The sequence below is a fragment of the Gouania willdenowi genome, chromosome 8 (assembly GCF_900634775.1).
Source record: "Gouania willdenowi chromosome 8, fGouWil2.1, whole genome shotgun sequence".
NCBI classification, from domain to species: Eukaryota; Metazoa; Chordata; class Actinopteri; order Blenniiformes; family Gobiesocidae; genus Gouania; species Gouania willdenowi.
This window is the reverse complement of record NC_041051.1, coordinates 7,267,426-7,280,659: the sequence shown is the minus strand read 5'-3', so window position 1 is coordinate 7,280,659 and position 13,234 is coordinate 7,267,426. Positions and strand designations below refer to the sequence as shown.

General features: G+C 39.8%; 1 protein-coding gene across 2 annotated transcripts in view; it reads left to right on the top strand.

The window, feature by feature from the left end:
• lmtk2 (lemur tyrosine kinase 2) overlaps positions 1–13,234 on the top strand; it is a 44,086-nt gene that overhangs the window by 28,082 nt on the left and 2,770 nt on the right. For both annotated transcript variants that reach the window (XR_003674628.1, XM_028455082.1), the window contains exons 7-13: positions 1,220–1,350; positions 6,258–6,342; positions 6,983–7,104; positions 7,854–8,003; positions 8,097–11,049; positions 11,128–11,263; positions 12,477–12,728. Coding sequence is in view for 1 of the 2 variants with exons in the window: in XM_028455082.1 (XP_028310883.1) it covers positions 1,220–1,350; positions 6,258–6,342; positions 6,983–7,104; positions 7,854–8,003; positions 8,097–11,049; positions 11,128–11,263; positions 12,477–12,728 (3,829 nt within the window). In the remaining variant the exon portion in view is untranslated. The remainder of the gene's footprint in view (positions 1–1,219; positions 1,351–6,257; positions 6,343–6,982; positions 7,105–7,853; positions 8,004–8,096; positions 11,050–11,127; positions 11,264–12,476; positions 12,729–13,234) is intronic.

Below are 13,234 nucleotides of genomic sequence, written 5' to 3'. Positions count from 1 at the left end.
TTGGAACCTTTTACACTTGAATGCTTATCAATAAGATGTGAAAAAGCAGGACTCGGGATGTGATTGTTTAAGAAAGTAATGTAAGTTTTAAAGTTTTTCAAATTCTATGATGATGGTTGAGTCATTAAAACTATTTAAAAGGTATAAAATGAGGATGACAGACTTTTAGATTTCCTTCCAGCCAAAGTTCCTTGCATCTTCTTTGTAAAAATGGAGCTGCATTTGCTTTGTCACAGCACACATCGCCCTACACCATGGTTTTTCTACCTTGGGGTCGTGACCCCATGTGGGCCTGGAAAAAAAATAGGGTTGCCTGAAATGTCTAATAATAATAAAATAAAATATTGATTGAAATTATATTTTAAGATGTCTACATTAAAAGAAAAAAAAATTACATTTTAAAATGTATAGTACATATATATCTACATATGCATCTATATATTTTGCACAATTTAAAAAAAAAAAACAGCAATACATAATATCACAGAAATAGATATAGCGTATGAAGAGGCACAAAGGGCTCAAATAGCTTGAAGAATAATCATTTTTTTCATATGAAAACACTACACACACAATCTGAAACAACTGTAATTTATTCTTTCACTTTCTCAAATATCAATCTAGTTGAAATAAAATGCAGTATGAAAATATCTGAGCTGGTGCCTATTGCTACTTTGTGAACTGATCCTGGCTACTGTAACGCAGTATAACTAACAGGATCAAAAAAACTAAAAGGTCTCTGGTGGTCGCCAGAAGTTTGCGATTTAAAAATGGGGTCACAGCAAGAAAAAGGTTGCCCTACACTAACTGATCACCATAACGTACATTATTTAATTTGTAATATTTAGCGGGTGTAAATTGATTCGTTTTAGGTGAAACAGGTTCCGTCGCCTGTGTTTTCTGACCTCTGACACCAATCTGGACTCAGGCACAGTGTATTTCCCTGAAGCGAGCTGGTCTCTTTTATTTATAAATCTCTGTGACACAGCAACATAGTGCTCCACTAAACGCTGCTACCCTTATTTGGTGCTGTCCCACATCAGCAGGCACTAGTGCTGTGAAGGCTCTCCCGCTGCCCCCATGTGGCAATCTCTGCACACTGCATCAAATCAGGACCACATGTTCCACCTCATCTGTCTATTGTGATGGGAAAACTGTTGGTTGATTTTGAGCTTGTGTGCTAAGTAAGTGAATGTTGCACTGTTGTGTGTCTCCGCAGGGCGATTTGCGGGGCTATCTTTCTCAGCAGGATTGGCTCTTCAAAAACGCTGAGTTGTTGCAGCTGCAGAGGATGGCCTGTGAAATTGCTGCTGGTGTCACTCACCTTCACAAACACAACTTCTTGCACAGGTAGCATTTCCTCACTGCATCACCACAAAAAGTGCACACACACACACACACAATATTAAGTGTGTTCCTCACTGCTAATGATGTAAGCTTGGATCTCAGTGGAACACGTGTTTACACAATAGGAAAAGACAAATCTATGAGTTCAGTTTGTCTTTTGGTATCAGAATAGAATAGAATACACCTTTATTGATCCCCAGAGGGGAAATTCACATTTGCAGCAACACAGTATGAGATGAGCAATAAATACTAACATAGGATAATCGTGCAAAATGTAAGACATAGATTAGAAAAAACAACAAATGTGCAAATGACAATTGAGAATTGGGTTGAGGGGGTGAGTGTAGTTACAGTTATTATGTTAGATAGTGGGTATTGTTGTTATAGTAGTATATTGTTTTTAAATGAATTGTCATTTTTACTTACTGTACATAATTACTTATTACATTATAATTACACAATAACAAATTATTAACAGTAAATGGAAGAAGTTGTTCTTTATGTTTTTGTAGGCATTTCACTTGATCTTTTAATTTCTTATTCTGGCAAGTATTAGCTAAATGTTCCTTGCTATGTAAATGTCATATGTTAAGTACATAAACTTATGATAATATAATGAAGATAGAAGTTGGTCGGCTTTACGTTAGAGCTGACCATCACCAGAGTTTCAACGTTTCCCAAAAAAGGTGTGCGGAGCCCGAAGAGAGGTGGCGTTTCATGTTCTTTTTTTTTTTTTGCCTGGGCTCTGTATCTGGCTGAGAGCCAGCAGTGGGTGGGTGTTGGGAACCCTGGGATTGGCGGTAAAGCACGGTGCTCGGCTCATCAGCTCTTTTGCATGCTCAGAATAAGCTCGCCGGGCTCCAATTACACAGCTCCCATGCATTGCCACAGTGTCAGCTGTCCGCTGCCAGGAGGATATGATGATTCTGCTGTTTGCATGTAAAAGGATAGCCTCATATCGGCCCTTGTGTTTTAATCTGTGTTACCTCTCAGAGAAAGTCCTACCAGCGTTCCTTTGAGCTGACCGATTCACATTTACAACCATTAAAACACAGTTCTGGCACTTTTAAACGACAAACGGTAAAAAAAAAACAACGTAGCTGGCATACACCGAATGACATACAGCATGCCATTAAAAATAGACAACAGGTCAGCGATACTGTGTGGGCTGGTGTCCTGCTACAGAGCAAAATAAAGTCTATTCAACAAACACTGGCAGCAAAATGATCTTGAAGGCATGTTTTTTAAGGTCTTAAAGTTCAAGATTTGTTTGATTCTAGTGACTTTATAGCAACATAACAACAGATTATAGACATAATATGTTGAGGTTTCATTTATCCAGACAACTTTTTTTTTTTCCTTTGATCGCCTTACACGGTTTAACTGTCAACTTCCAGTCTTCTTCAAATGCTTCTGCTGGTCGTTTTGATAATTCCAGCAAGTTTATTTTGTCTTTTTTTTTTTTTTTTTGGAATAATATGTTGCGGTTTAAGTTATTCAGACATTTTTTTTTTTCAGGAAATGTACTTTGATTTATTTTGAAGACAAAATGAAATTGGTGGAATTATGGAATTATTACGCGGAAGTCAAGGGCATATCACAGCAATCAGCAGACACCTCTGAAGAAGACTGGCAGTTGACAGTCGAAACATGTCAGCAGATTGAAGTAAATGAAAGTTGTCTGAACAAATGAAACCGTAACATACAGAATTATTCAAAAAGAAGACAAAATTAACTTGCTTGAATATGTTTTAGACATTATTTTCCGCCGCCACAAAGCGTAGAAGGGGGATATAGGTTTGAGCTCCTTCCGTCCGAGTTAAAGGGGACAGCTTTTCTCAGAAATCGTTTAAGATACGATTCCCAAATTCAGTGTGTGGCTTCAGGGTATCAATACCTTGATGGAGTTCGAAAATGAGAAGTGCGCAATTATTTTTTCCAGGGTTATTGCCCTTTTTCCATTTTTTTTTACTTTGTTCGAAGTAATATATTATGATTTTCCCACATTTGTCATATTGGCTTTTAATACAGCACTGAAACACAAACACTACATTTTATACACAAGGAGCAATCTATTCTTCACAAATGGCCATGCTTATATGTTTTCTTTGGTCCTCCAGTTGCACGAACCATTTCCATAAGTTAGGCATTTTTATTTAGTGGAGAAGATGTCCATCATACTGTAGACCCAGGTCACGTGCTACAGACATGCTCACTGCCTAAGCAAACATTAGCCTTGTAGGGTTAGGACGTTGGACTGCCCTCCTTCAGTGTTACTGTATGTTAGCTCGTCAGCCAGCATCAGAAGACAGGGTGACAGCAGGGTTTAAAATACATCTTCAGTTTTCTTCCAGGGGCTTCATTGGGTCTGACAGTAGCTGGGCGGTGTGCAACGCAAGAACTCTAGTGTCAGCACCGCGTGTCATTGGGAGGGAGGAATAGGACTTGGGGCTGGGAATGCTGCAGGTCAGGGCAGTGGGAAACTAAAGCCTGCCTCTGCATTCAGTGTGAATGAACTACCACATGTCTGTCAAACGTGCAGACACAACTACAGACTTTATTACGCCCTCTCCTGGCAGACTGTAAAAAGGTCTGCTCAGACCAATCTGTCATCATAGATCTGTGCACAAGTCACTATTGGCCCTGTATGTGTCCTCTCACTCGGGATGAAATAAGTGCCGCACATTTTATAGTCATTTTGCATTGACGGTTGCTTTAAGACTATAAACAGATCATAAACCAACTTTTATTTGTGATATTAACAATTAAATAATTAGGCAGAAGCCTTTGAGTAGTCATCACCAACAGCAAAATACACTAACGATGGTAAAGATGCAATGCAGAAAGTGGTAGTTTAATACACATGCTATTTTTTTGCCCACTTATTAAAACTTTATTGGGAAAAAGTTACAGCTAAACTGAACAATATTTTAGAGCTCGAAATTCACCCTACACTGAGTATATGCATCCTGAACCAAATTAAGTTGAAGGGAAAAGATGCTCACAACATTAATATTTTTATAAAGGTAGGCCTTTTTTTTTACAGCAAAGAGAGTGATTCTACAGTACTGGAAGTCACCAGATAGTCCTACATACACAGAGTGGTTCACAATACTGTCTGAGACCGCTTCCTGTGAGTGGCTATTTATTAGATAAATGGAAAGCTAACAATATTTAATGATATTTGGAAGCCTTTCCTTAAACAAATGGAATAATATCACTAATATAAGAATTTCATTACAATATATTTACTTTAGACTAGCTTGGTGCGGTTAGTATGGGGGTGGAGTAGATACACATGGAGGAGGGAAAAAACTAATGTCAGTCAGTTATATATTATAAGCTAACACAGTAACACTTTTAATACTGTATCATACGTTTCTTGTAGTCTAGATTAGTACAAATGGGGAAGCCAATGTTTAGGTGTCCCGACAATTAGAATGTTATCGTAACACTGCAGAAATGTTTTATATTATTATTATTATTGTTGTTATTTTTTTTTTCATTTTAACTTTTTATTCTTATGTTTAGTTTTTATTTTTTTATTTCTTTCTTAGACCCACTAGTATGTTTAAAAGTATGCGGGAGTTGTCTTGGTACTGGAGTTGCGGACTTGATTTTGATGCTAATGAGTGGATTTGATACTAATTTCAATATCATACTGATTTTTGATTTGCTCCTTTCTGAGCTTCACAAGAAATAATGGTGCTTTTTTGTGTGGTCACGGTTTTATTTTAATTTAAAAAAATTTTTTGTTTATTTATTTTTTTTTCTAGTGCTTCTGTTTTTTATATATATATTTATTTATTTTATTTCTTTTTTTTTTTTATTTTTGACAAGCCGGGTTTCTGGCTTTGATGCTATTGACCGATGTCTGATGTTCAGTGCTTTTGACGACTCTAATGTATGTATAAAGATGATGAAGCTGTGTCATTCCATATCATTTCAACTAATTTTTCCGGACATTCCACGCACTTCGGTCTCAAAAAATTCTGAGTTTTTTACCAATTGTTTCTTAATTATTCCATAGGCACACTGTACACTTTAATCAGATGAATATATTTTTTTCCTATTTTTTTCAAAGGTCGACACTACAAGAAGTGCAATCATTATGACACAGCAATGCATGTTTTGTTATTGCAATAAAATAAATTGATTTATTTTATTGCTTAATTGTGACCATCACCAGCCCTCCCTAAGGAAGGGTAAGAAACCTTTTATTATAGGGAGGATATAAAAAGGGAGAGCAGTGTTACACCTAGGTGGAGGGGGAGGGGTAAGGGAGCAGGAAGGAGAGACTCAAGGTAGGAAATAGAAAGGGTAGGGAAGAATAGATTATTTTACAGTGAGAGTGAGATGTGAAGTTGTAGAACATATTATGAATATTTTTTGAGACATGGCCAATTTAGTGAGGAGATATATGTTGATTTTAGTGCATTCTTATTTTTCTTTCATTTTCTGCTTCCAATATCTTGTAAATTACATCACATAGGAAACTGAAATTTGGTATAGTGATATAGCTCCACCTACTCTCAGAATATATAAAAATATCTGCTATACGTCCTATCTGGTGGACATGCTAGCCCCTCAAAATTTGAAAAGGTTTGTGTAGGTTTGGGGCTGGAACATGTTTGGGCATTTAATAAACAACTTAGCATATTCCTCAGCTCCCTGTAATATAGTCTGCTTTGAGCTATGTACATATACTGTTCCCACCACTAATGATAAGTTACATACTGTATATGCATTGGTTCTTGGGTAACACGCTCTTGAATCTGAAAAAAATACATTTTTTTTCTTTCTTTTTTTTTTTACTATTTTCATTGCCCCATAACTGCATGTGGACATTTGTTGAAATGACATGGAATGACCCTGCGCATTGTAACAATTGTTTTTCTGTGCTATTTTAGTGATTTGGCTTTGAGGAATTGCTACTTGACGTCAGATCTTACTGTCAAGGTTGGAGACTATGGAATTGGACCCCAAAGATACAAGGTATGTTTCAAATTTAGATTCAGTCAAATATATGATCTGACACAAAATATTACCGGTAAATAGAAATGGTCACTTTAGGTGATTACCAAAACTTTTCCATCGTGCCCTTTTATTTTGTTCCAGGTGAATTATGCTATGTAGCTTCTTAACAGAAATGAGTAGATGTAGCAGTTATTTATTAGGTCAGGGGTTCGCGAACTTTTTGGATCCAGGGACTCTTTAGAGGAGAGATGATTTTTACAAGGACCCCCCTAAGAATTTACTGCCAATTTACTGCTAAATGTCATGGGAATTATTTATTTTTGAACATTTCAACTTAAATATTGAATATCTTGGTCGTAGAAATGAACTTAATGAGCAGCTGTACTATTCTTGTTGAAAACTTGAGATGTGTATAATGTATTACCAATAAGTATTTAAAAAAAATCTGAATTACTTTTTTCATCACACTTCCCAGCTGTGTGTCATGTCCAGTATCCATATACTGTACATTTAAAGTATGTTTGTTTGATTGGTTCATTGGTCCTAATATGTAGTTATGGAGTTTTCTGAAGATACCACATGAATATTAGGTTAATTTTTTTTTTACAAACTAGCTACGGCTCGCACTCCAGTTTCATGTGTCAATCTTGACGTCTAGGAGGATTACATCATCACTGAGGATGAAGTGTTCGCACCCCTTCGCTGGCTTTCCCCTGAACTGGTGAGCGAACGCCATGGAGGAGTAATCACAATGGAACAGACCAAACCTAGTAACGTATGGTACGTACCGGCCTCCTTCACTCATGGGCAAGAAGTTAAATGTATTATTACTTTATTATTACGACTAATTTGGAATTTTATTTTGGCAGTCTTCAGAAAAACAAAAACACTCAATTGTCTTAACTAATCAGCCGAAAGGGTGTAGGTTGAAGCAAAAGCTTATACACACCTATCCCATCACATAAAACAAAACAAAGCTCTGTAGATAATATCACAAAAATAGATAGGAAATGAATATCACTGTTTTTACAATACACATTCAATATATATTCTTCACAAAGTTGTATATATACATTTTAGTTTATACATGCACATCAAACGTGTACATATATGTGCACACATACACATGCGTGTGCATAATACTAATATTTTACTTTTTAATATTTGTTACACAAATTTCATCAATTGAATTTGAAATATAAAATATAGTATGGCAATAGTTCAATTCATAATATACTCATATCACAATATATACCTTAATTTTAATGTGGTGCCAAAACATAAATAGATAGATAGATGTTTTATTCATCCCCAGAAGGAGAAATTCAAGTGCCCAGTAGCATACAGCATGTGTCATACATTCTACACACATACTCATACATAAATAAATACAGTATATAAATGAAAGGTTAAAAAATTACTAACAATAGTGATAAAAGTGCACATTAGCAGGACCCATTGTACAGTATAATAGCAGCCGGGATAAAAGATCTCCTGAACCTGTGTGTTATTCGTGTGTGCGCGCGTAGGGCGTTGGGGGTCACGTTATGGGAGCTGTTTGAAACGGCTGCTCAGCCATACCCTCACCTGTCTGACCGGGAGGTGCTCTATCACGTGATCAAGGAACAACAAGTCAAGCTATTCAAGCCACAACTGGAACTGCCATATTCAGATCGATGGTAGGTGGTCACAATGATGCCACTGATTGGATTGTATTTAGTTTGTCTCAGATTATTATCTAAAGCGGTTGTTTCTACTCCTGCTTTCTACAGGTATGAGGTGCTGCAGTTCTGCTGGCTTTCCCCAGACAAGCGCGCCACTGCAGAGGAAGTGCATCGTTTGCTAACCTATCTGCGCATGCAAGGCCAAAAGGACATGGAGGAAGACTTTGAGCAGCGCTGGGACGCTCTGAAGCCAAACCCCACGACACGACAGACAACCGTTAGCCACTCCTCCTTCCCAATCCTGGACCAGTTTGCAGACGACGCCCTGCGGCAGGAAAACGACGAAGTTCTCACCGTCACCGAGACGAGCAAAGGTCTCAGTTTCGAGTATGTTTGGGAGGCGGCCAAGCACGACCACTATGAGGGTAGTCACGGGCGTTCAGGGATGGACATGACTCTGAACTACCACAGCATGTTTTTTCCTGTTTCAAGTGAGGACATTCGAGCCCGTTTCCCTGATCCTATATCACAAGCCGTAGAGGCAGGAAGTGGAAGCCCTCTCTCAGGTGTTCATGGGATTGTGCCAGTTTTCGATGCTCAAAAGCCATCAAATGGTAATGAATATTTTATACAATTAGAAGAACAAGGGGAGAGCACAGTTAAGAAAACAGAGGAAGATGTGGGATTTAATTCAAGCCAGCAGGACTTTGTCGTTCTCCAAGATGTCCATCTGGACGAGTCGAGTACTGATGCTGACTTTTTCCATCAAAGTATTGACTCCAAGGACTCTTATTTACCAGACAGCCACATCTGGTCATCTCTTGAAAATGACAGTCCATATCACACCAACATATTCACTGAAGAGGAGTCGAGACATGAGGACTCTTCCACATGGAGGCATGGGTTCATGGAGCTTCCGGAACGCAATGGAAACCCTTTTCTAGAAGCGTCACCCCAACAGTTAGATGAGATAAATGCAAACAAAGACTACGCTGAGCATTTTTTAGTGGAGACTTCTCCCCCGGCTGTTCCAGTGGAAGTGAAGGGGGAGAACTTTGACTCGAGGAGGCTTCAAAGCACTGAAAGACTTACGGAGAACTTTTTGTTTCTGAAAGACCACAGCTTGATCAAAGATGGTTTTAGCTTAACAAGTTCACATCAGAGTTTTCTTTCACCTGGATTAGTCCACGAACCAGAAAACACCTTTAAAATGAAGACTTGGGACAACCTTCAGAATTTGAGCAGCTTAAACACAGAAGATTCTTATTTTAAACCTGCAGCAAGTAGCACATCTCACAGTGTGGGGGAGTTGCATCATTCTCTGTTAGAAAGTCAAACTCTTGTGCCTTCCATAACTGTGAATGCAGAAGACGCCGCAAGCAGCCCCGTGTCAGTCAGAAATGGTTTCACTGAAGAGTTCAGTCTGCTGCATCCCTTAGACTTAGGCTTTGATTCTGTTTCAGAGAAACTTGAGGTTCCAGTGAGTGTTGCAGCTAAGCCCGCCACTCCCCCCTCTGATAGTGCCATTACTGACTCATTGTGCACAGATGCCAAAATTCCCAGCCTTCACGATGAGCTCTCAGAAGGTGTAAACATTGAGTATAAATTGCCAGAGAATCCTCTGGAAGACACATTATCCTCCTTTGATGGACACAATGATGACCTAACTAGCAATGATCTGTTGAGTGAGCTCAATGAGGATGTCGATATAGAGCTGGAAACAACTCTCTCTGATCCTGAGGAATCCTTTATGGATACAAACGGAGGGCCTCTAATCAGGTCTTCTCTTCTGGTGTCTGGTCCTTCTTTGGATCAGATCAGTCAGGACAGTTTACTGGAAGACAGTACGTACACTACTCTACCAACTGTTGATAATTCAGCAGAAACACCCGACTCTTTAGACTCACTCGACATACAGAGGCTTGGAGAACGAGATCTGATGAATGACCAAACGACTCAAGATAAGCTCCTGCCTCCCTACAAAATATCTGACAGCGGTTATGAGACAGAGAACTTGGAGTCCCCTGAGTGGAACTCTCAGCCAAATACAGACTGCTCCCCTGTGAGGAACGGTACCAATATTTGCAAAGAGGAGGCGATAGAAGAGCTCTCAGCTGCTGCAAATGTTGTAGTTGCTCCAGAAATTGTCATCTCTGAAGCCGAGGGTGTGCTGGATGTAGGCAGTGAGGATGCAGGTGAGGGCCAGCAGCCGGATGCAGAAGGTAGAGCTGAGGAGCCTGCCATGAGCAGTAATTACAGAGACTCCGCCTACTTCTCAGACAACGAATCAGAGCCTGAGAAGAAAAACGAGGAAACGACTGCAGGAGGATCTGTGGAGGACTCGTGGCCAAGGAACTCTCTTGATTCGGTGAAAGATCCAGTTAAGGAGGTCAGTGAGGAACTAGCTGGTGATTCTTTGGTTCCTCTGGAGGGTTTGTCTGTACTTGCTCAAACACTGACTGTGGCTGAAGAAGTTCCTGATGTAAAGGTTTCAGAACTCATTTCAGAAGAAGCAGAATCTGATATCACAGAGAACCTAACTCAGACCAACAGTCGTGATGAAGCTGATCCTTTTACAGACTCTACAGTTCCTCGTGCATTCCACTCATCAGATGGTCCAGATATCTCAACACTTCCTATCGCCGCTTACTCGAAGCAGGAACCAGAGACTGCAGTTCACGCCAAACTGACCCGGACCTACCACAGCGACGGCCACAAGATCAAAGAGCCAGATGTTGAGGGCCGTTACCTGGGGAGGCGAGACTGCTCCATGTTAGATGGACAGGAGGAAGGCATGGATGCTGACGAAGAGGATGAGATCAGCGACGAGTCTGATGATGACGTCCACGCGTACAATCTGCGCAGCTCCAGCTCAGAAAGCGAGGACGAGGTGGAGCACCCGGTGCCGCTCATCATCTCTGACGACAGCAGTGCAAAGAACCTGAAGAGCCTGTTGAAACCAGCAGCCATCAATGTGGAGGCCTCCACTTCTCCCAGTGCTGGAAACTCCAGACGAGCCGTGACGTTCTTTGATGATGTCACCGTCTACCTTTTTGACCAGGTGAGTGGAACGCTCTATCAGCTGGGAAGGTGCAAATGTTCACTTTATCTAACTCTATTCCACTGTGTTCTTTTGTAGGAGACTCCCACTAAGGAACTGGGAGAATACTCCTCCTCAGGTGCTGACGGCCAGGCCCCAGAGCCCAGCAGCCCCGCCCCCTCTCCAGGCTTCCTCAGTCGCTTTGCCAACTCCGAAAGCTCCACAGACGAAGAAGGTAAAGTCAAAGCACTACACACGTACCTTCCTCCTTTATCAGGCCATTCCAACTAAAGCTGCAACTAACGATGACTAGTTACCATTATTTTTCTGTTTTGAAGCACATATTTTGGACTGCTTTTTTAGCGCACCTGCTTAAATTCTTCCACCTGTGAATGTGTCCCTGTTGTACTGTGAAGGATGGAATTAAAACAATGACATAAAACATGTATTTCTAGTATATATGTTTTATTTTACACATAAAATATCATTCAAATCACAGTAAAATCATGAATAGATTAAATATCACCAACTTAAAGTGTAAGTTGTCTTGAACAAAGTAGTACTAGTAAATAGTGTAAATAAATAACTTTAAAAAGCTGGAGCTAACCTGTCTGTAGGTTATGGAGGTTATGAGGTTCAAACCAAGCACAGTTCCTTTTACTTAAATCAAATCCATAGAATAAAATAATAATAAATAACATCTTGTTTATAAGAATCCTTACAAGTTAAGAAATGTCTATTTAATGTTATGCAAATCATATAGTAGATAATAAATTAAAGAGGTTTATTGTTCAGAATAAAGACTAGTATCGGCAGAAAAAATGATTTCAAAGCGGCTCTGTCACTAACTCACTGATTAGTGCAGCTAAACATGCTTTCAGACCTAATACCTATTATTAATTAATATATATTTAATTCACTGTTGGCTAATGAACACATTTGCATGTGATTAGAAATAAATGACTGGGTAAATATCAGCGGTATGATGTCACTCCTCTCTCGGTCCGTGATGTACAAACCAGGGTTCTACTGTGTTTGTATAGGGGTCTATAGGACGAAGTCAGGACTTATATACATTGACGTATATGAATGACCATTGGTGGTAGACCATAGTAAAAGACTAGTTAGGCATTTTTATGCATTTCAAAAGAGTGATACATAAACATAGATTTCTCAGAAACTCCGGATATCAGCTTTAAAGTGTTTCACTGCTTTGTTTTTGATGAAAAGTTCAGAAACTTTAGGCGGCGTTAAGCTTTTTCAGTTTTTTCCTCTCTCCTCCATTCTTCTTCTTTGCTCTTTACTTCCATAAAGATGGTGGTGGAACACTGTCCCCATCAGTCAACGTAAAGTGCTGCAGCAGAAAGACATTTTTGTAGTCAACAATATCCATTTTGTCGACTAATCATTGCAGCCTTAATCTCGATTCTTTTATTATCGTCCTACAGGTGGGGGTTTTGAGTGGGACGATGACTTCTCCTCTCCAGCTCCTTCCTTCCTGCCCAAAGAAGGCAAAGGTTCAGTGATGAAGACCATGGCCTCCTCCTCCACCGCCTCAGGCTTCTCTCCTCCAGCTGCAGGACGCGTGTTGGAGCACAGCTGGACAAATGCCTCAAACTACTCCCGTTTTTCCATCTCACCCGCCAGCATCGCCAGCTTTTCACTCACACATGTGACTGACTCGGACATCGAACAAGGAGGCAAGTTGAACTCTACTATCTAGGTTCCCAAAGTGGGGTACGTGGGTGGGGTCATAGGGAATACGTGAAAAAAAATGACCTTAATTTCTGGGCTATAAAACGTTAAATGGGCCTCATTCCAATAATTTAGCAATATTCTAAGAAAAATCCACAAAAAGAAAAGTCACCAATTCCATCTTTTACTCCTCCAGACCATACACTGTAAAAAAGATGGAACAATGGCCTGGGAAAGGGGCGGGGCCTGTGAGCAACAGCTGTCAGACAGCCCATCAAACACAATCCTGGCTCTGATTGGTTCTTTTTGCTCGGTCGCGGTGCATTCTGGGAATCTGCCAAAGGCTGCAGGAGCAGCAGGGGGGCTCAATGAGTCTGTTTTTTTCACACAAACTACTAGTTTGATGTAAAGCTGTCCTTCCATAGTGACAAAAAGTCACTTTTATAAGAGTTGCAGACTGTACCTTTAACAGAGATTTCCGTATTTCAACCAGTTTCAACTGATGAGTTGC